The sequence below is a fragment of the Panthera leo genome, chromosome A2, assembly GCF_018350215.1.
Source record: "Panthera leo isolate Ple1 chromosome A2, P.leo_Ple1_pat1.1, whole genome shotgun sequence".
NCBI classification, from domain to species: Eukaryota; Metazoa; Chordata; class Mammalia; order Carnivora; family Felidae; genus Panthera; species Panthera leo.
In genome coordinates, this window is record NC_056680.1 from 7,231,189 (window position 1) to 7,250,765 (window position 19,577).

General features: G+C 43.1%; 1 protein-coding gene and 2 pseudogenes across 4 annotated transcripts in view; 1 reads left to right on the plus strand and 2 right to left on the minus strand.

The window, feature by feature from the left end:
- Window positions 1-161: 161 nt before the first annotated feature.
- On the minus strand, window positions 162-6,777 carry LOC122209819 (annotated as a pseudogene).
- Window positions 6,778-9,906: 3,129 nt separating this feature from the next.
- The window catches only part of LOC122213926 (olfactory receptor 7D4-like), a 141,297-nt gene continuing 131,626 nt past the window's right edge, over window positions 9,907-19,577 (minus strand). For all 4 annotated transcript variants that reach the window (XM_042928346.1, XM_042928345.1, XM_042928344.1 and 1 more), the window contains one exon: window positions 9,907-10,861. In XM_042928346.1, the coding sequence (XP_042784280.1) occupies window positions 9,907-10,845 (939 nt within the window). In that variant the 5' untranslated portion in view covers window positions 10,846-10,861. The remainder of the gene's footprint in view (window positions 10,862-19,577) is intronic.
- Window positions 12,594-13,240, plus strand: LOC122213927 (annotated as a pseudogene).

A 19,577-nucleotide genomic window follows, 5' to 3' on the forward strand; every position in this document is an offset into this window, starting at 1 on the left:
CATGACCTGAGCCAAAATCGAGTCAGATGCTTATCCAACTGAGCCACCCAGGCACCCCTAATGTTTCATCTTTTACTGTACAAACATTTGTTTTTTTAAACATCCCCATAAAACTCAAATTTATTATTTTACATTAACATTATGGAAGTTAAAGAAAGTAATCAAGTTGTCTCATGGACTTGAAGGTGACTTCTTAATTCTCTCTCACTTCCTAAACCCCATAAAGCAGTCACTACATTTATAAGGTAAGTCAGCTTAGTGCTTGAAATCTAGATGAATATTAAGTTCTTCAGTTTGTCTTGTCGAATATTCACCATATTGACATAAATTAACCCCTTCAGATAAATGTGAATTCAAATGTTTGCAATATTCTAGCATCCTTGAAAAGCCTTTCCCAGTCATCACAAGCATGAGGAGAAATTTAAGTATCTCTGTAGCAACACACCTGTTAACATTTGCCAGAAGTCTCCTCCAAAAACCACATACTTGACATACAAAGAAGTTTTTACATTTGTCAGAGGTAATTTTGCTGAAGAGGCTGTAGCTGTCCATCTTCTCCGTGGTTATATTTATGATTAACTCTTTAGTTATGTCCACTTACCACATGGGTGTGGACGTCTTCTGGATCGACTGTTTCATGCTCACAAAACTGACACAAGTACCATTCATCACAGCTGTGCTCCCGGAAATGTAGGTCGAGGTCACTGCATGAGGAGAACTGTACATTGTGCAGCTCACACCAATAAAGGTGGTCAATAAAATGGGTGTCTGCAGTGTGCTGGCTGAGGTTCTCAAAAATCACTGTTTTATAGTCACAGTATCAATAAATGTAGGGCTCGTCTTCACGCAGTTTGCGTGTTCGATCAGAAGCACATTGGGAGAGAAACTGTCCTTGCATGCTTGACACACATCTGAATCAGTACACTTATGCTTCAGGATCATATGCTGATTTAAATCAGGAAAATATTTGCTGATCAGGTTTTGGGAGTAATGGTGGGGTTCAGAGCCAACAGTCAAGAAAGACTTCTGGAAGATGTCTTTGGTGCAAAACAGTGATTTTATTAATGCACAGGCACAAGACCCATGGGCATGAAGAGCTGTACTGGGGTCGTGATGGGTAACTCATTATATATCCTCAGGTTGGGAGGGGGTCAGGGATAGAGAAAGTCTCTAAGGTATTTTGGAAGCAAGGTTTCCAGGATCTTGAGGGGCTGGTTGTTGTTAGGAAAACATCATTTATTACTGTTAGTAAAACCTCAGCCATGAGAGCCTTCAGATGTATATCAGGGGCCATATGCTTGGAGTGTAATTTCCAATATATACTCAGGGGTTAAAGAAAAAGGAGGTTTGCAAAGGAATTTTTATGTGTTTAAAGAGACTCACAGGATCCTGGTTGGGGCGGGGCAAACAGGATAATGTTAAGCCAAGATACCCTTTTGCCCCTAGCAAAGTGTCATCATCAAGGCAGCTGAGCTCCTAGAGGGAGGTCACTCTGCCTGTTTCAAGGACTTGTCAGTGGGCTGTTGGCCATAAGGGAATTTAATTTTTTTTTTAATTTTTTTTAACGTTTATTCATCTTTGAGAGACAGAGCATGAGTGGGGAAGGGGTAGAGAGAGGGAGACACAGAATCCGAAGCAGGCTCCAGGCTCTGAGCTGTCAGCACAGAGCCTGACGCAGGGCTCAAACTCATGAACTGCAAGATCATGACCTGAGCCAAAGTCAGATGCTCAACCGACTGAGCCACCCAAGTGCCCCGGGAATTTGATTTTTCATTTGCCTTAGTTTCCCACATCACCATGGCAAGCACTTAAACCCCCCTTACATCTTGATGAGGGTGATATTAGGGCTCCAGGAAACAGAGTCTATAGGTTTCTAGAGATTAGGCTATGGATAAGATTGCCTTTTTCTTGCAGTTTACTAAGTTATTTGTAAACTGAAGGAGACCCCTGTCAATTTAACCATTTGTTTTCTGTCCTTTTCCTTTGCTCTTAGGCAGCCAGGAGTGTCTGAGGACCATCACACATATCCCACCTGGGGGGGGGGGGAGGGGAGAGGTGCTGTTAGCCTGTACTTTGCCCTCAGCTTGCCTTATGCTCCCTCATTACTGTTGAACTCACAAAGTTCACATTTCTAGATGCCACTGCTATTAGCTCTCAGTAAAGGCTACTTCTGCTGGGCTATCACATTCAAAGCTTGGCTCTTGCCAAGAATTTTGGAAAGCTTAGCTGGAGTCTCTTCTTCAGTTTGGTTGTGGAGACTATCAAGGAATTGTTTTCTGTCTCTATATCATAATCTTCAGAAATTGCATGCACTTCTGCAGCAATTGGAATATCTTCAGCAGTGTGAATTTCTATAGGACTCTGCTCTTGAGTTTGTTGGTTGACTGATTCAGGTTGTAAAGGGCAAACATAGCTAGCCTCCTGTAGCCCAAGAGTAAACTATGACCTATGTAAGCTTAGAAGGACCACAGAGTGTGAGATGCTGAACCAGTGTTTGTTTTGGGCTTTCATAGAAGCTTTTCTCCTGTTCCCAAAATATTAGTTCTGGTTAAAACCACATTTGCTGAGTTACTGAGAGATAAAACTCCCTCTTAACTGCTTGTTTTAGCTTCTGTAAACCTGCTTGGCATAATCACCTTTCCCCATTCTCAGGCACCACATTCTGTTCGAACTAGATAGAAGACTAATATTGTAAACAACATGATTCAGCATTCAACTAGCTAGAGTCAACAAGTTATATTTTAAAATTCTTCAGGACTGTGTGATTGGTGCCCGCCTCATATTTTAAAGACCTACAACACTGTGTGATTGGTGCCCGCCCTTTCAAACTGCCACCCTTTGCAACCCGAGTGGTCGATACAGCCTTTATGAGACATTCCCAAAGCTTGTTCGGGGCCAGACTTTCGGGACCTGTTGTATTTCCCTGTCTGGCCCGGCCATAATAAACTTGTTTTGATCCTGTTTTTGCTTTCCGAAGTTCATAAGTGATCACGACCTGTTAGTGTCAGGCGTTGGGCGGGGTAAAGATAGGAGTTAGAGTCAAAAAGAATTTTTGCAGGTTAAGGCTTTATTGGGAACTAAGGTTCGGGGCGAGGTTCCGTGACTCAAGGAGTGAGAGGAGTCAGGGAAGTCGCCCCGGGTATGGTGGGGTAGCGTTTTTAAGCTGCAGCAGTTCCGGGTTTAGGTTCGGGTGGGTCTTTCTTTCGTGCCAGGTTGTGCTGTTGCTCGGTAACTGGTTGACCTTCAGTTCGTTCTGGCGAGTTGCTCGGGGCTTTCCGTTGTGCTGGCGCTCGGTGATTGGTTGCCCTTCGGTTTCTTCGGGCGCGCTGGCGAGAGGGCCGTCCCCTTCCAGGGACATCCTAACACGACCTACAACAAGGTGAGTCACACACTCTTCACAAATTTCAGTATCAGCAGATTTTTTTTTGTGGGGAAGGCAGTGTGGTCTAGAATTCTAAGTAGAGGACTGGGAGCCAGGTAGTAATGGTTTTTCTTTCTGGCCTTGATTCCATCTGTAAATTTTAGGAAGTCATTTGATGTCCCTCTCTCAGAATCATCATTTTTGGTGTCAAAATAAGTTTGGTTGTCTCACGGAACAGACACCAAAACAATGGCCAGAAAAAATTCCATTGAATCCATCTGCAGTTCTGCAGTTTTTACAAGACTATCTGCACTTCCTGCTTGGATTTAAAAAGTCTCTTCAAACTGTAGATTTTATTCAGATTTTATAATTTTCTTCTTAAACATATTTAACGGCATTTAAATCTCTCATCCGAATGGAATTTATTTTGACACGTAGTGTGTGATAGTGGATCCGGTCACATTTTTTTCCTCCGGAGAACATGGCTAATTGTTTTAGGACGACTTATTGATAAACCGTTTGGCACACTGAATTGGAATCCCATCCTTATTTAAAAAACAATTATTGGGGCGCCTGGGTGGCGCAGTCGGTTAAGCGTCCGACTTCAGCCAGGTCACGATCTCGCGGTCCGTGAGTTCGAGCCCCGCGTCGGGCTCTGGGCTGATGGCTCGGAGCCTGGAGCCTGTTTCCGATTCTGTGTCTCCCTCTCTCTCTGCCCCTCCCCCGTTCATGCTCTGTCTCTCTCTGTCCCAAAAATAAATTAAAAAAAAAAAAAAAAAAAAGGTTAAAAAAAAAATTAAAAAACAAAAAAACAAAAAAAAAACAATTATTGTAATTTTTTTAATGTTTATTTATTTTAGAGAGAGAAAGACAGAGCATGAATGGGGGAGGGGGGAGAGAGAGAGAGAGAGAGAGAGAGAGAGAGAGAGAGAGAATCTGAAGCAGGCTCCAGGCTCCAGGCTCTAGCTGTCAGCATGGAGTCCAACGCGAGGCTCGAACTCACAAACTGTGCGATCGTGACCTGAGCCAGAAGTCGGACACATTGGTTTCGAGAACTCTTGTGTACTAGTAATATATTAATATATTTATGTATGTGCGTTACGCACTCTTGATTATGGTAGCTTTATATGTTTTAACGTGTCATGGTAAATATATAACGTTAGGTAATATTTGTTGTATGTTATGCGGTAGGTGTTCAGCTTGGCCTTCTTCACAGGTCAGCTGGTAGTGTATGCAGACAGGTGGGATTAGTATTAGGGTCTGTGCGTTTGAAGGAGCAAACACTTCTTTCCATCTAATTTAGAGGCTTCTTTCACTAGATAAAGATCTTCTGCTGGGTTTCAGGGATGGTGGCTTTGCCTCTGGGATCATAGTTGAGTGGGGTTGGAGCCATGTGATACCACAGCTCCTGGATCTGTGGAAGGGCCTGTGGTTGGAAATCCTATTAATAAGGAAAAGGACCTTATCTGGGTCCTGGGAAGACAGGACTGCCTCCAGGACCTTGGTCAGGGCTGGCACAGGGTCTTCAGGGTCCACAGGTGGCAGTGGTGGGGTTTTGGAGTGGTGGGGGGTCCAGAGCCTATTTCCAAGAAAGAATTCTTGAGACATCTTGGTGCAAAAAAAAGTGGTTTTATTAAAGCACAGGGACAGGATCCATAGGCAGAAAGAGCTGCACTGGGGTTGTGAAGAGTGGCAGGTTACATACTGTGGAGTTGGGGGAGGTAAAGGCAAAAGGAGGGCCTCCTGAAGGACTTTTACGTGTTAAAGAGGACTCACAAGATGCCAGGGGTCTTGCTATTGTCAAGCTAAGGTTGTTTTCCCTCTAGTAATGCGTTAACATTAAGACAGTAGGAAGTTGCTGGAGAACTGTTATACTCTGTATTTGCCTCAAGCATTTGTTACTGGGCTGCTGGTTATAAAGAAATTTAATTTTACCTGTCATCTCCTTCTTGCCTTTGTTCCCCCTATCACTTTGGAGGGGAGGGTGATATCAGGGCTCTAGGAAACTGAGTACACAGGTTTCTGGAGATTAGGCTATTGATAAGATTGCCTTTTTCTTGTAACTTACTAAGACATTTGTAAACTAATGGAGATTCCTGTCCTGTTTGACTGTGATCTGTGTCAGTTAACCATTTGTTTTCTTTCCTTTCCTTTGTTCTTGGGCAGCCAGGAGTGCCTGTGGAATATTACACACATCCCACCTCGGGGTGGGGAGAGGGCAGGGTTTGGTGGGGGGGTGTTGTGCTAGCTTGTGCTTGACCCTTAGCTTGCCTTATGGTCCCTCATTAGCTTGGCTATTTTCCCAGTTGTGTGGAAAGGTATGGCTCTCTCACTAGCCATGTGTGAATAGCTCCACAACGCAGCTCAGAGGGGCTGCAGCCATGTCACAGAGCTGACTTAGGTTCCACATCCATGACCGAGTCCTGTAGGCCTGCCTCAGTGGGCACTGATGGATGGGGCTCCCCCTCGGTCCCTCTGTGGGCATGATTCTTCCCACATCATGGCAAAGAGTCTGGACCTGGGTTGTGGGCTGCTTCAAAATCTACAGGGACACAGATGGACACCAGTCCTTCTGGATTCCTCTGTGGGAAGACCACAGCTGAGAGAGACTAGAGCTGGGTCATAGGCTGGCTGTTCAAGGTCTGCCTCTCAGAGTGAGGTCAGCAGATCTGTTACCTGAGGCATGGGTGGATGTGTCTCCTTCCAGGGCCTGAGGGATTTTGCTGGTGCCATGGCCAAATGGGGCTGTAGCCAAGTCCACATGGGGTTATGGCTGTTTCCAGGTGTGTACCTGGGACCACGGTCAGTGAACTGACCACCCGGGCACAGGTCTACTTTTTCAAAATGCCCCTTTGCATTCTCAGGCTCTTCTGGGATTTTGCTGAAACTCCCACAAATGGGGCGGGGGGGGGGGGGTCTCTAGAATTTGGAAAAGGCAAGGAAACAAACTTTCTCAAGCACCTCCAGAGAGAAGCAGCCCTGCTGATGCATTTTAGACTTCTGACCTCCAGAAATATAAAATAATAAATGTGTGTCATTTTAAGCCACTCCGCTTAATGGCAACATGTTACAGCTTCAAAAGGAAATTAATACACCTCTCTTCCAAAATCTGCCCACTTTATTGCCACTGGCTAGGTCACAGCCTCATCATTCATCATCTCTCCCTTCGACCACTTCAACCATCTCCTAACTGTCCCCTCTGCCTCCACTTTCTCCCACTCAGAGTAATCCTAAGGTCCTCATGCTACACCTGTGTTTACGCATGGCGCCAGTGCTCCATTGCTTTCAAGTCCTTAATATGTCAAAGTAGACTCTCAATAGTCTGTCCTCCGTCCACATATCTAGACTTATTTCCAGTAACTCAGTCATCAGTTCCGTATACCCTCCTGAAACGCCTCGGTCTTGAATTTCTCCATGTTAATGTGTATGTGGTTCCTTTCTCCTCTAGTTCCCACTCTCCTCTCTACTTCCTACCCAACCCATTCTCCAGTTAAACTTCTAGTGATCATTTGGTGCTCAGTGCTCAGTGTATTCTCCCACAAGAAGTTTTTGCTGAATCCCAAGTGTGGGTGATGATGTGGAAAATGTGGATCACCACTCATTTCTTGGGGGAATGCAAAGTAGCGAAGCCACTTTGAAAAAGCAGTTTAGCAGATCCTGACAAATGAAATGTAAATTTACCGTGTGACTCAGTAATTACACCATGAGTTGTCTACCCCAAAGAAATGAAAACACGTTGGGGCGCCTGGGTGGTGTAGTCGGTTAGGCGTCCGACTTCAGCCAGGTCACGATCTCGCGGTCCGTGAGTTCGAGCCCCGCATCAGGCTCTGGGCTGATGGCTCGGAGCCTGGAGCCTGTTTCCGATTCTGTGTCTCCCTCTCTCTCTGCCCCTCCCCTGTTCATGCTCTGTCTCTCTCTGTCCCAAAAATAAAAAAAAAAAAAAAAAAAAAAAAGTTGAAAAAAAAAAAAAAGAAATGAAAACACGTGTCAACACAGAGACACACATGCAAAAGTTCATCCATCATAACCCCAAACTGGAATATCCAAGTGTCTACCAACTCTGGATAAATAGGGCGACATTTATTTATACATGTGAGTATTATTCTGCAAACATAAGAAACAAAATGCTGATATGTGTTTTCTACATAGATAACCCTCAAAAATCGTTACGCTAAGTGAAAGAAGCCAGAATCAAAAGACCACATATTATATGATTCCATTTACATAAAATATCTAGAAAAGGCCAATTTATAGAGACAGGAAGCAGATAAGGCATTGCCTAGGACTAGGTGGGAGTGGACATTAACTGCAAATGGAGACAAGGGAACCTTTTGGAGTGTTAGAAATGTTCTAAAACTGCATTGTGGTGATGGTTGCATAACTCTCTGTTTACTAAAATTATTGAATTTACATTTTGAATGGGTGAATTTAATGGTATGCAAATTATACCTCAATTTCATTAAATAAATTAAAAATTTTTTTAACATTTATTCATTTTTTGAGAGACAGAGCACAAGGTGGGAGGGGGAGAGAGAGAGAGAGAGAGAGAGAGAGAATCCGAAGCAGACTCCAGGCCCCAAGATGTTCAGCACAGAGCCTAACATGGGACTTGAACTCATGAGCCATGAGATCATGACTTTTGCCAAAGTCGGACGCTTAACCTACTGAGCCACCCAGGCACCCCTCATGAAATACATTTTTAAATATTTTCTCTGGAATTACTCAAGATGACTTGAAAACTTTTTACCTTTCTTTTCATCAGGTTCTTTTATACACCAACATTATTATGCTCACCACTCCGTATTACAATCATGTTTACCTCTTTGGTCCCCTCCTCAATTTGTAGGGACAAATTACAAATTAGACAATAATTACACACTGATAGAAACTTAATGGAATCAAAGTGAATTGAAGCCACCCCAATATTATTGAAAAATTATTATTTTTTTCAGTAATTTCAAGATCTAACTATATATGTATGTATATATATCTATATCGATATCGGTATCGATATAGATATAGATATATCTCCAATACTTGTTTTTTTGTTCAGTTTGGTTTTGTCCCAAAACCAAAAATTCCAACTATGATATTGTTTTAATTCCCTTCACAGTCTTTACCACCTGACTTCATTAGGGGTCCTCAGAAACAGACACTGAGCCAATGATTCATGTGCAAGTGCTTTACTGGGAGAAGTAAGGAACAAGGACATGGGTTAGAGACAGGAGAAGTGATACAGGGAACAAAATATATCCAATAAAGCATACCGTAAGTCAGCTCCCACAACAAGTGAGCAGAGTTTTCATCCTGTGGGAAAATACTGGAAATTGGCACAAAATGGAAATATGAGAATTATCACAGCTAAGGAGTAAAGAAGATGGTATACCTCACACCTCTCCATCAAAATCTGTCCATGCTGGGGCATACTTCCCTGTTACTTCTACCCCCATGCACCTGTTGCTGAACATTGGCAGTCATAACATTGTTATGCGGTGGAGAAAGTAAAAGGATCCCGGGGAATGAAGGAGAAATGCTGATATCTTCTACTACTCCATTCTTCACTGCAGACTCATTTCTATCAAAATTCTTTTTAACAAGTGAAGTGAGTTCTGAATACAATTCACAAGTGTGTAACTACAACTCCTGATAATACCTACTATGAATACTCTCCCCCCAAAATAGTCTTAGTCTATTGTAATCATTATTACATGTTTTAGGATCTTGGGGGCATATCTTAAAACCACAATAATGGGGAAATAAAGGTCCAATAGAACATGAAATGGGCAGAGAACAAGAAGAAAGGAAGGAAAGAAGGCAGAAGAAAGACAAATATGAGGCAATATCTCAGTGATATCCTATGCAATATGTTACCTACAAACCTGAGCAAATGAGGTTTCAAATCAAGATCCCTACTCTTAAAGTTGAAAATCCACATCAGTGTTTTCAGGAACACTAAGATAGCAAACTTAGGAGCATGGGATCATATTCAGGTTTCCATGTTGGGATCCATCCCAATCTCAATCTTTTTGAAAAAGAGGGAAAATATCTTAAGTAAATGTCAAATACATAAATTTACAGATGTAGATCAACAAGCACAGTCTTGATATGGCAAGCACTTTGGTTATGACTATTGTATGGTTTCCATTCTGTTTCCCCCAGGGAGAAACAAACTTACAACCAAATTAAGGTGAAGGATGTCAGCATTTGAGAAGACAGTTTTGGGAGGAAACCATGCAGGCACTTGCTATAAGTCCTTCACATCAAGTATTAAAAATCTCAGGAATGACTGTAGGAAAGCTAACCAAAGATAGAATGTTATGGTCTGCAAACGGGGAAGACAAACGAAAAAAGGAATTACTGAAGAGATTATTGAGGAGAAACTAATACAAAACCAAAACCAAATGAAGGCAAAGTCATGGGGACTTTGAGAATAGAAGAAGTGAGGCATGTCTTTTAGGGGAGGAAGAAAACCAAGAGATTTATATGCACAATTATTTGCCTTTTGGAGCTCACAATGTCTACTTGGTTCTGAGGCCAGTGGCCCATCATGGACAAAGGGCTCCACGACTATGGAGTCTTCTCAGGGCCCCCTTCACATCCTTGTTCCTGAGGCTGTAGATGAAGGGGTTCAGCATGGGGGTGACCACAGTGTACATCACTGAGGCAATTGGGATTCTCTGGGAAGAATGGATCCCAGCAGGACTGAGATAGAGCCCCAAGCTTGCCCCATAGTACAAGGAGACCACAGAGAGATGTGAGCCACAGGTTGAAAATGCTTTATATTTTCCTGCTGCAGAGGACATTCTCATTAAAGAGGAGACGATCAGAGAGTAGGAAAAGAAGATCCCAGTCAGAGGAAACACACCCAGTATGGCAGTCGACACATACAAGAAGATATTATTGATACGAGTGTCAGAGCAGGCTACCTGGAGAATCTGAACCACTTCACAGAAGAAATGTGGAATTTCCGTACCTGTACAGAAGGTCAGCCGCCTCACCAGTAGGACATGAATCAGGGAGACCCAGAAAATGATGAGCCAACACACCAGAACCAGCAGGCCACAGAGTCGTGGGTTCATGATGACTGTGTAGTGCAGGGGGTGGCAGATGGCCACAAACCGGTCATAGGCCATCACGGTCAGGAGGAAACCATCCATTCCAGCAAAAATCATAAAAAAATACAGCTGAGTGAGGCATCCAGGGTAGGAGATGTCTTTGCTCTGTGCCTGAATGTTTACCAGCATCTTCGGGACAGTGGTGGAAATGAAACAGATGTCAACAGAGGACAGGTTAGAGAGGAAGAAGTACATGGGGGTGTGGAGGTTGGAGTCAGAGAGGATGGCCACGATGATGAGCAGGTTTCCTAGCACAGTGACTAGGTACATGAACAGAAACAAGCCAAAGAGGAGGGGCTGCAGTTCTGGGTCATCTGAGAGGCCCCGGAGGAAGAATTCTGATACTCTGGTATGGTTTCCTGCTTCCATGTGTCTGATGTGTCCCCTAGAGAAGGAGTGAAAAGAAATATTTAGTGCCTAGCCAACTGGGACATCAGCCAGTCATTACCTTTATAATACCATCTTTAAAAATTTTTTAATGTTTATTTATTTTTGAAGGAGAAAGAGAGCATGAGCAGGGGAGGGACAAAGTGAGAGGGAGACACAGAATCCGAAGCAGGCTCCAGGCTCTGAGCTGTCAGCACAGAGCCCGACGCAGAGCTTGAACTCATGAACTGTGAGATCGTGACCTGAGCCAAAGTCAAATGCCGACTCAGTCAGTAACCGACTGAGCCACCCAGGCGCCCTTCTAATACCACCTTTAGGTGGACATCCTTCGCCCTCCATTAGTTCTTCCAAAGGTAAGATTCACTCAGTCAAATGGTAGCTCATTTCCAATCTAAATGTTCTTAGGTATCCTTTTAAAAATTTAGCAGACATCTCTTTTTATCTCCTATTCACTGGTCTAATTCTATTTGAAGCCATGTACATAAACCAATTTCTTCTATGACCATTCAAAATAACTGAAGACATTGAATGTCTTTCTTTGATCATCTCCACTATTCAAAGACCTGTATACTAGTTACTCAATGTGTATTCTCAAGTCAAATCGCCTTAATTTTATGCTTCATATCAATGTGACATAGCTATTGTCTTATTATTTTTCATTCTAAATATGTGGTTATGGATATTAACTTCTTTGAGGATTCAAAGGGCTCGTGTGCAGTAAATAAATGATAGTTTTTTGGTCAATAAATGATAGCTTTTTTAAATCAACCTATTCCTTCTTACTTTTGATACACAACTCTCCCAAAATACAGCATACAGCTGTGGTTTAGAACATAGGATCTGAGTCAGACTTGCTGGGATAGAAATTTGGTCTACCAACTTACTCTCTGTGTGACCCTGAGAAAGTTAATCTCTCATAGCTGCAGATACTACACCCCCCCTACATGGAAGTGGTAAGTGTTCCCTACACCATAAGCCTGGTGAGTGAAGTAAATGAGATGATGCATGTAATGTTTCTACTGTGATGCTTGTGACATTCTGTGGACACTTGATAAATGTGAGATTCTGTCCTTACCATCACTATGGTCTGTCTGTCTTATATGGCTATTGCTTATCAATATTAAACTGAGAGAGCCATCAGAGATGGAACTCGGATCATTATAAACACAGCAGGCCTGGTAGCTCTTTTGAACACCATCAAGTACTTCTTATTAATGAAGATCCTATGCCTCCCTCTTTCAAATACCATCTGCCAAGTGGACTCATCCAAGAACAGGGAAGAGCAGGTGGACTACATAGATTTTTAAAAAAGGTGAAACAAAAGCACACACACATTAAAGCAAAACACGAAACTTGTATGGGAGCGTGTGCTCATGTGCACTCACTCGAGAGCAGGGCTGTGTTATATTAAAACTTAGCACTTTAATTGTGGAAAAATAATCAATAGATTTCATCAAAAATAGCAAAAATTGGGGCACCTGGGTGGCGCAGTCAGTTAGGCATCTGACTCTTGGTGTTGGCTTAGGTCATGATCTTCCAGTCACAGGATCAAGCCCCACATAGGGCTCTATGCCACCCTGGGCCTGGAGCATGCTTGAGATTCTCTCTCTCTCTCTCTCTCTCTCTCTCTCTCTCTCCCCAGCTTATGCATGCTCTCTCTCCCTCTCTCTCAAAAAAAATTAAAAGATTAAAAAATATCTTTAACCCTTTCACAGCCAGCGCCGAGAGCTATGGGCATCTCTCGGGACAACTGGCACAAGCACCGCAAGACCGGGGCAAGAGAAAGCCCTAGCACGAGACGCGGAAGTAGGAGCTGGGACGCCCCGCTGCCGACACTAAGATTGGCCCCCGCCGTATACCTGCAGTCCGAATTCGGGGAGGCAGTAAGAAGGAGCGTGTCTTGAGGCTGGACGTGGGCAACTTCTCCTGGGGCTCTGAGTGTTGTACGCGCAAAACAAAGATTACTGATGTTGTCTACAATGCATCCAACAACGAACTGGTCCGCGCCAAGACCTTGGTGAAGAAACGTACCGTGCTCATTGATAGCACACAGTACCGGCAGTGGTACGAGTCTCACTATGCACTGCCCCTGGGCCACAAGAAGGGGGTCAAGCTGACCCCCGAGGAGGAGGAGATTTTAAACAAAAAACGATCAAAGAAAATTCAGAAGAAATATGATGAAAGGAAAAAGAATGCCAAAATAAGCAGTCTTCTGGAGGAGCGGTTCCAGCAGGGCAAGCTTCTTGCATGCATCGCTTCAAGACCAGGCCAGTGTGGCCAAGCAGATGGCTATGTGCTGGAGGGCAAGGAGCTAGAGTTCTATCTGAGGAAAATCAAAGCCCGGAAAGGCAAATAAATCTTCCTCCTTCCTATCTTCGGTCATGTAATAAAGGTGTTTATTATGCCCTGTAAAAAAAAAAAAAAAAAAAGTATGGGGCGCCTGGGTGGCTCAGTCAGTTGAGCGACTGACTAGGGCTCAGGTCGTGATCTCACGGTTTGTGAGTTCGAGCTCCGCGTCGGGCTCTGTGCTGACAGCTCAGAGCCTGGAGCCTGCTTCTGATTCTGTGTCTCCCTCTCTCCCTGTCCCTCCCCTGCTCATGCTCTGTCTCTGTCTCAGAAATAAATAAATATTAAAAAAAAAATTTTTAAGTGTATATATACATATTCATATATAAACTTCTATATATTCATAGAAGTTAAAAAATGTGTGTATATATATATATATATATATATATATATATATATATATGTATATATATGGGTGGCTCAGTCGGTTAAGCATCTCACTTCTGCTCAGGTCATGATCTCAGGTTAGTGGGTTCCAGCCCCAGGTCAGGCTCTGTGCTGACAGCTCAGAGCCTGGAGCCTGTTTCAGATTCTGTGTGTGTGTGTGTCTCTCTCTCTCTGCCCCTCCCCTGCTCATGTTCTCTCTCTCTCTCTCTCTCTCTCTCTCTCTCTTTCCCTCTCTCTCTCAAAAATAAATGAACATTAAAAAAAATTTTTTTAACTTAAAAGGCAAAGGGGTGGGGCGCCTGGGTGGCGCAGTCGGTTAAGCGTCCGACTTCAGCCAGGTCACGATCTCGCGGTCCGTGAGTTCGAGCCCCGCGTCAGGCTCTGGGCTGATGGCTCGGAGCCTGGAGCCTGTTTCCGATTCTGTGTCTCCCTCTCTCTCTGCCCCTCCCCCGTTCATGCTCTGTCTCTCTCTGTCCCAAAAATAAATAAAAAACGTTGAAAAAAAAAAAAATTTAAAAAAAAAAAAAGGCAAAGGGGTGCCTGGGTGGCTCCGTCAGTTAGTTGTTGTCCGACTTTGGCTCAGGTCATGATCTCACAGTTGGTGGGTTCAAGACCCACATTGGGCTTTACACGGACAGCACAGAGCATGCTTTGGATTCTCTGTCTCTCTCTCTCTCTCTCTCTCTCTCTCTCTCTCTGTGCTCCTCCCCTGCTCATTCTTTCTCAAAAATAAATAAACATTAAAAAAAAAAAACTTAAAAGGCAAAAACTTTAAAAGGCAAAGTTAACATGACAGTAAATGTTTACTTTATGCATGATTGAAAGAGGCCCTTGTTATTACTAATGCCTAGAGAGTGTGATTAATTAAAGAGAGAAACAATTATTGAGGACCAATTTTGTCTGGGGAGTTGCATAGAAAAGTCTTTTCTGAAATTGTATTCTTGAACTGCAAGAGTAAGGATGGGCAGTTGTTCATCAAGGGAAATAAGGAAAGGGCACTCATTTGGGGTGGAGGGAACAGAATGTGCACTTTCCTCGTGGTTGGATGAGCTTAGTAATGGAACATTTTTGAGAGGCCAGTGAGAAGGAGAGCAGACAGTGAGGTTCAGGACAGACAGAGCACGTGAGGAGCACAAGTGGAGCATCCTACACTATGCCTAAATGTGCCTCTCATGATGGTGATTTTATGTTTATTTGTGGGTCAGAGGTCATGACTATTTTTGCTCTCCGTTGTCTTTCTAGAGATTTACTAGGTGTTCAACACATGAAATGTTAGATGTATAATAATGACTGAAACCAAAAGTGTCCACTATAACACTACAAAGGAATCTTTAAGCTCAACATATGATTAAATGTAGACCAAAAAAAAATAGAATAATAAGGTTAAATACAACACAGTCATACCTCTTTAAAAAGAGTAATATATCATAAACAAGTAACACAAGTATTTCAGGAATGGAAAGTTCCTTAATGCTAGGGTGTTTGCGAAAAGTATGCATCTCAAAAATAGAGAAATGAAGAGGAATCATAACCATAATCACGATGGAAAAAGTATTTGAGAAAATGTAACAGCCATTACTGTGGTTAGCTGCCTGGAAAAAGCCTCTTGCTACATGAAGAAACTTCGGTCAATTTCTTAACCGGATAAAGAATAGTTGTTTAAAATTGCAGCCAACAGGGTATTCTACATTAAGACACTAAATTATTTCTGTTAAATTTGTGAGCAAGCCAAGACAGTTTACTCCGACTTCAATCAGTCAATATTTTCTTGAATATTTATATAGATTAGTAAGAAAGTTGGGTAATGGATATTAGCTTGAATACCGAATGCCAGAAATAATTACATTATTTGTAGGTATATTGTGGACACTAAAGGAAAACAACAACACAGAACTAGTAAGAGCTATCAGTAAGTCAAATCTGCTAGGAAAAACAGGGAGTATAATAGAAAAATCCAATCACTTGAGGGACAAAGAAGGCAAATCATGCATAACACACATCGAATGAGTGGGTAATGAATAGATGATGGGACAGGAAATCAAACAGGAACCTAGAATTCATGGGAAAGAATAGAGAAGAGGAGACTCACTGGAAAATAACTCCTGTTGGAGAGAGGCTCTAGTTTCTGGAAGAGTGAAGGAAACCTAGCAAGAGCTGGAAAGACTGGTTTAAGTAGCAAGTAAATCACCTTCAAATTACAGAGGCTTCAGCTTTGTTATGGGATTGTTCCAGTCCCTTTATTCTAGAGGTAAACCCAATACTCACTTTCTCATCCCTTTTCCTCATACTCCTCCAGCCCGTACTGGGAAACAGTGATCTTACCCTCTCTGATTGTTACCACTGAAGCTTTATTTTCTTGCAGTTTGTCCCAGAAGAGCCCATTTGGGTTTTCCTCTAGGCTGCCATCAGAGAATTATAGGAAAGGGGCAACAGGACATGTTATTATCGTCTCAGTTACTGAATTCTCAAAGGTCCTCACTGAGTAAATTGTTCTACTGACTTTCCTCTTTCCAAACAATTCAGGTCCCTTGGGATACAGAGATGAAAGAATGGAAAATTTCCAGACAGTCATGTCTATGTAGGCAACAGGGGGCCAAGATGAAGGTATTTTCTCAAAAAAAGAAATTTCTTCTTTCTGTGGTTTGACTTAAAATGAGAAAATATCTCCTAAGAAACATTTAATTCCTATAAGAACGAAAACCAGGAATCAACTTTATGGGATGCTCATTGTTGAAGAATCTTTGGAGATTTCAAAGGTCACTTAATCCACAGTGTCATGGAAGCAAAAGAGGTCCTTTCTGAACAAAAGCAGAGTAGCTAATAGTTTTTTGTTCTCTTTAAAGGACTAACAAAATGACTGAAAACATCCCTTGACATTTGCTAGAGACATGGAGGCCTTTGCTGATATTAGATAGGGCTTCATTTTTTACCTCTAAAGTAAAGAGTAAGGCTGTAAACAATCCAGTAGAGTGTGTTGACAAGTGAGTATTGAGGAAATAGAGGTATCAGTATATATCACCTATGAAATTTGTCAGGAAAGGTGAGGATAGAGGTAAAATAACACAGAAAAGAAATTGTGGAGTATGGCTAGTTTAAAATTTTTTGTTTAATGAAAATTTGCAACAGGTTTAATTTCAAAGAGTATGGTCACGTTTTTTAATGTTTATTTTTGAGAGAGAAAGAGAGAGAGAGATAGAACATGAGCAGGAGAGGGGCAGAGAGAGAGGGAGACACAGAATCCAAAGCAGGCTCCAGTCTCTGAGCTGCCAGCACAGAGCCCTTCGGGGGGGCTTGAACCCATAAAGCATGAGATCAACACCTGAGCTGAAGTTGGACACCCAAACTATTGAGACACCCAGGTGCCCCCAAAGAGTATGATCACATTTAGAGCAGACATTTGCATTCAGCAGACATTCGAGCTACACAATTCACAGGATGCATATACACTCAATAGTCAATGACAATCATAACGTGCAGTATCTCCAATATATGGGATACATGGGTTCAGAAATCAAGCTTGTTAGTAGAAACAGCCCTGTGTAATGTCACTCCCAGTGAGCCACTTGGGCAGTATTTGCTTCAGGTCTCCTCAACTCAACCCTTAGCAGGTTAAGATGTCTTGAATCCTAAAAGGTAGCACTTCCAGCGACATGGCCAATGTCCTATTAAACCTGAAGCTATCCAGCTACCTGGCACTTGAGGTCCCTCATGTCAGAAAGAGGGGACATCATTTTGGCAGGGTTAATTGACCCTGGTCATCAGTGTCACTGTGTGAGCAAGGCAATGGGCATGCTCTGGTACCCTACTGTATTCAGTGGGCGGATGGGAGCAGTCCAGCAACATCCTCAGAGCAAACACAGTGGTGGATACAGATGGCTGTCAGGCAGTTGTGCTTTCACAGCAAGAGACATGAGTGGATGGGTGAGGCTGCTTCCTTTGGCTGAGGGCAATTCTCTAAGAGGGCTGAAGACTGAGGGCTGTCAGATGGCTGCACTCTCTGAACCTGGGGAAGAAGCCTTTCATTCTGAATGGAAAAGTAAGGGACACAACAGGGTTTACTACAGTCCACCCCATCAGCATTTGGATCATGGCCTGCAACAACATGTACAGTGTCCATGAGAGTTTATTTGTGATGCATGAGGGTAAGTAGTTGGGAAGGACTGTCCTTAGAAAGTGGGAGCCATGCTGAGAACTGGAGGACTATAGGGTTACTGATAATACCTACTCCAGCTTTGATGCTTCATCTTGCTCATGTTCTGGCCATGGCCTCTTTTGGGAATACCTGTTTTGGGAATACCTGTTTTGGGTCCCTTGGAGACTAATATAGCCAAGGCCCAGATAGGGGGAGGCTTGCTTTGACCCTCTGTAAATTTGTTAAAGATAGCAGTCTCTCCCCCTATCCTTCTTAAAAATAATTTTATTTTATTAAGTTTATTTTTATTTATTTTGAGAGAGAGAGAGAGTGACTGGGAGAGGGGTAGAGAGAGAGGGATAGAGAGAGACCCCAAGCAGGCTCTACACTGTCAGTGTCAGTGTAGAGCCTGATGCGGGGCTCGAACCCACGAACCATGAGATCGTGACCTGAGCCAAAGTCGGATGCTTAACTGATTGAGCCACCCAGGCACCCCTCTCCCCTTTCTGACACATAGCTGGCACCGCAAAACCTAATTAAAGGTTAGCTGTCAGGTGCTTGTGAAACCTCTGAAACAGTTCCCTCACACACACACACACACACACACACACACACACACACACAAATAGCATCCTGTTGCCCTATAAAATTTGTGGAGTAGGGTCGGGACTTTGCAGAGAATAGCTGTGCAGGACCTGGATTGTCACCCGACCTGTCCCCCCATTTGTAAATTTCCCTGAATAAAACTGTATAAGTTGTATGGAGTCACCAGCTTTATTTTTGGGTCTCAAAGTGCCTTCTCAGTGAAGAGACACTCCTCCTCCCCCACTTTGAAACAAGGAGCATGAGTAATGCTGAGCCACGCATAATCTTGTCTTTCTGACCTGCTTCTCTGTAACCTAATTCTCTCTCCCACTACTGCCATTAGACTGAACATGAGATCAACCCATGCCACTGCCAATGGAAATTATCTGTGGGGTGTTTCACAGGCACATCAGACTGAACCTTTCCACCAAAAAACTCAAGATCGTTCTTTTTTTTCCCACCCTCCTTCTTTCCTTCCTTTTCTCCTCCTTTCCTTCCTTCCCTCCTTTCCTTTTAACATGTGATACCAGAGAGAGCAACACCATCAACAACATCAACAAATCCCCACATGGAGCATCCTGGATGGTTAAGGAACAATAACATGATGTTAAAATAGGATTCCTAAATATTTTTATTAGCACTTAGCAGAAACTCTGTTATTACTCTTTATATATTAGTTTATTTTCTTTCTCCCAATTAAAGGTAAATTCTGTGAATAGTGGGCCTTTGTTTTGTTTCAAACATCATACAAGTTCATAGAATCCAGCAGTTAATAAATGTTTGAATCCACAAATCAGTCAATCACAACAATGCTAAGAGTAGAATGAGAAATGATTTGGGGAGTGCAGACCTGTGTCACATTCACTCTCCCAGTCTCTGCCTGATACTAGACATTACATACACAAACTGAATATTTGTCACCGGATGAAATGTGCACAGTGCGTTACCCTTTGAAAGAAATCTATTCAAGAGCTCCACCCCCACCCCCAGCCAGCCAAGCTTATAGACAAAACTCACAGGTGTCTGCACTTGGCCCTAACTCTGCTTTTCTTGGTCAGGTGCCCTACATTCTTGGAAAGTAGATCCCAACTACAAAACATATTCTTCTCTAGCCTGACCACAACCCACATCCCAGATGAGCCGTGGACAGAGCCCCTGGAAAACCTGCCACCCCCCCTGCTCTATGTGGCCAAGAGCTGACCCCCTCCCCATACCCATCCCGCCCTGCAACGGGCACAGCTGCAACCTTCCCACATCTTTCAAA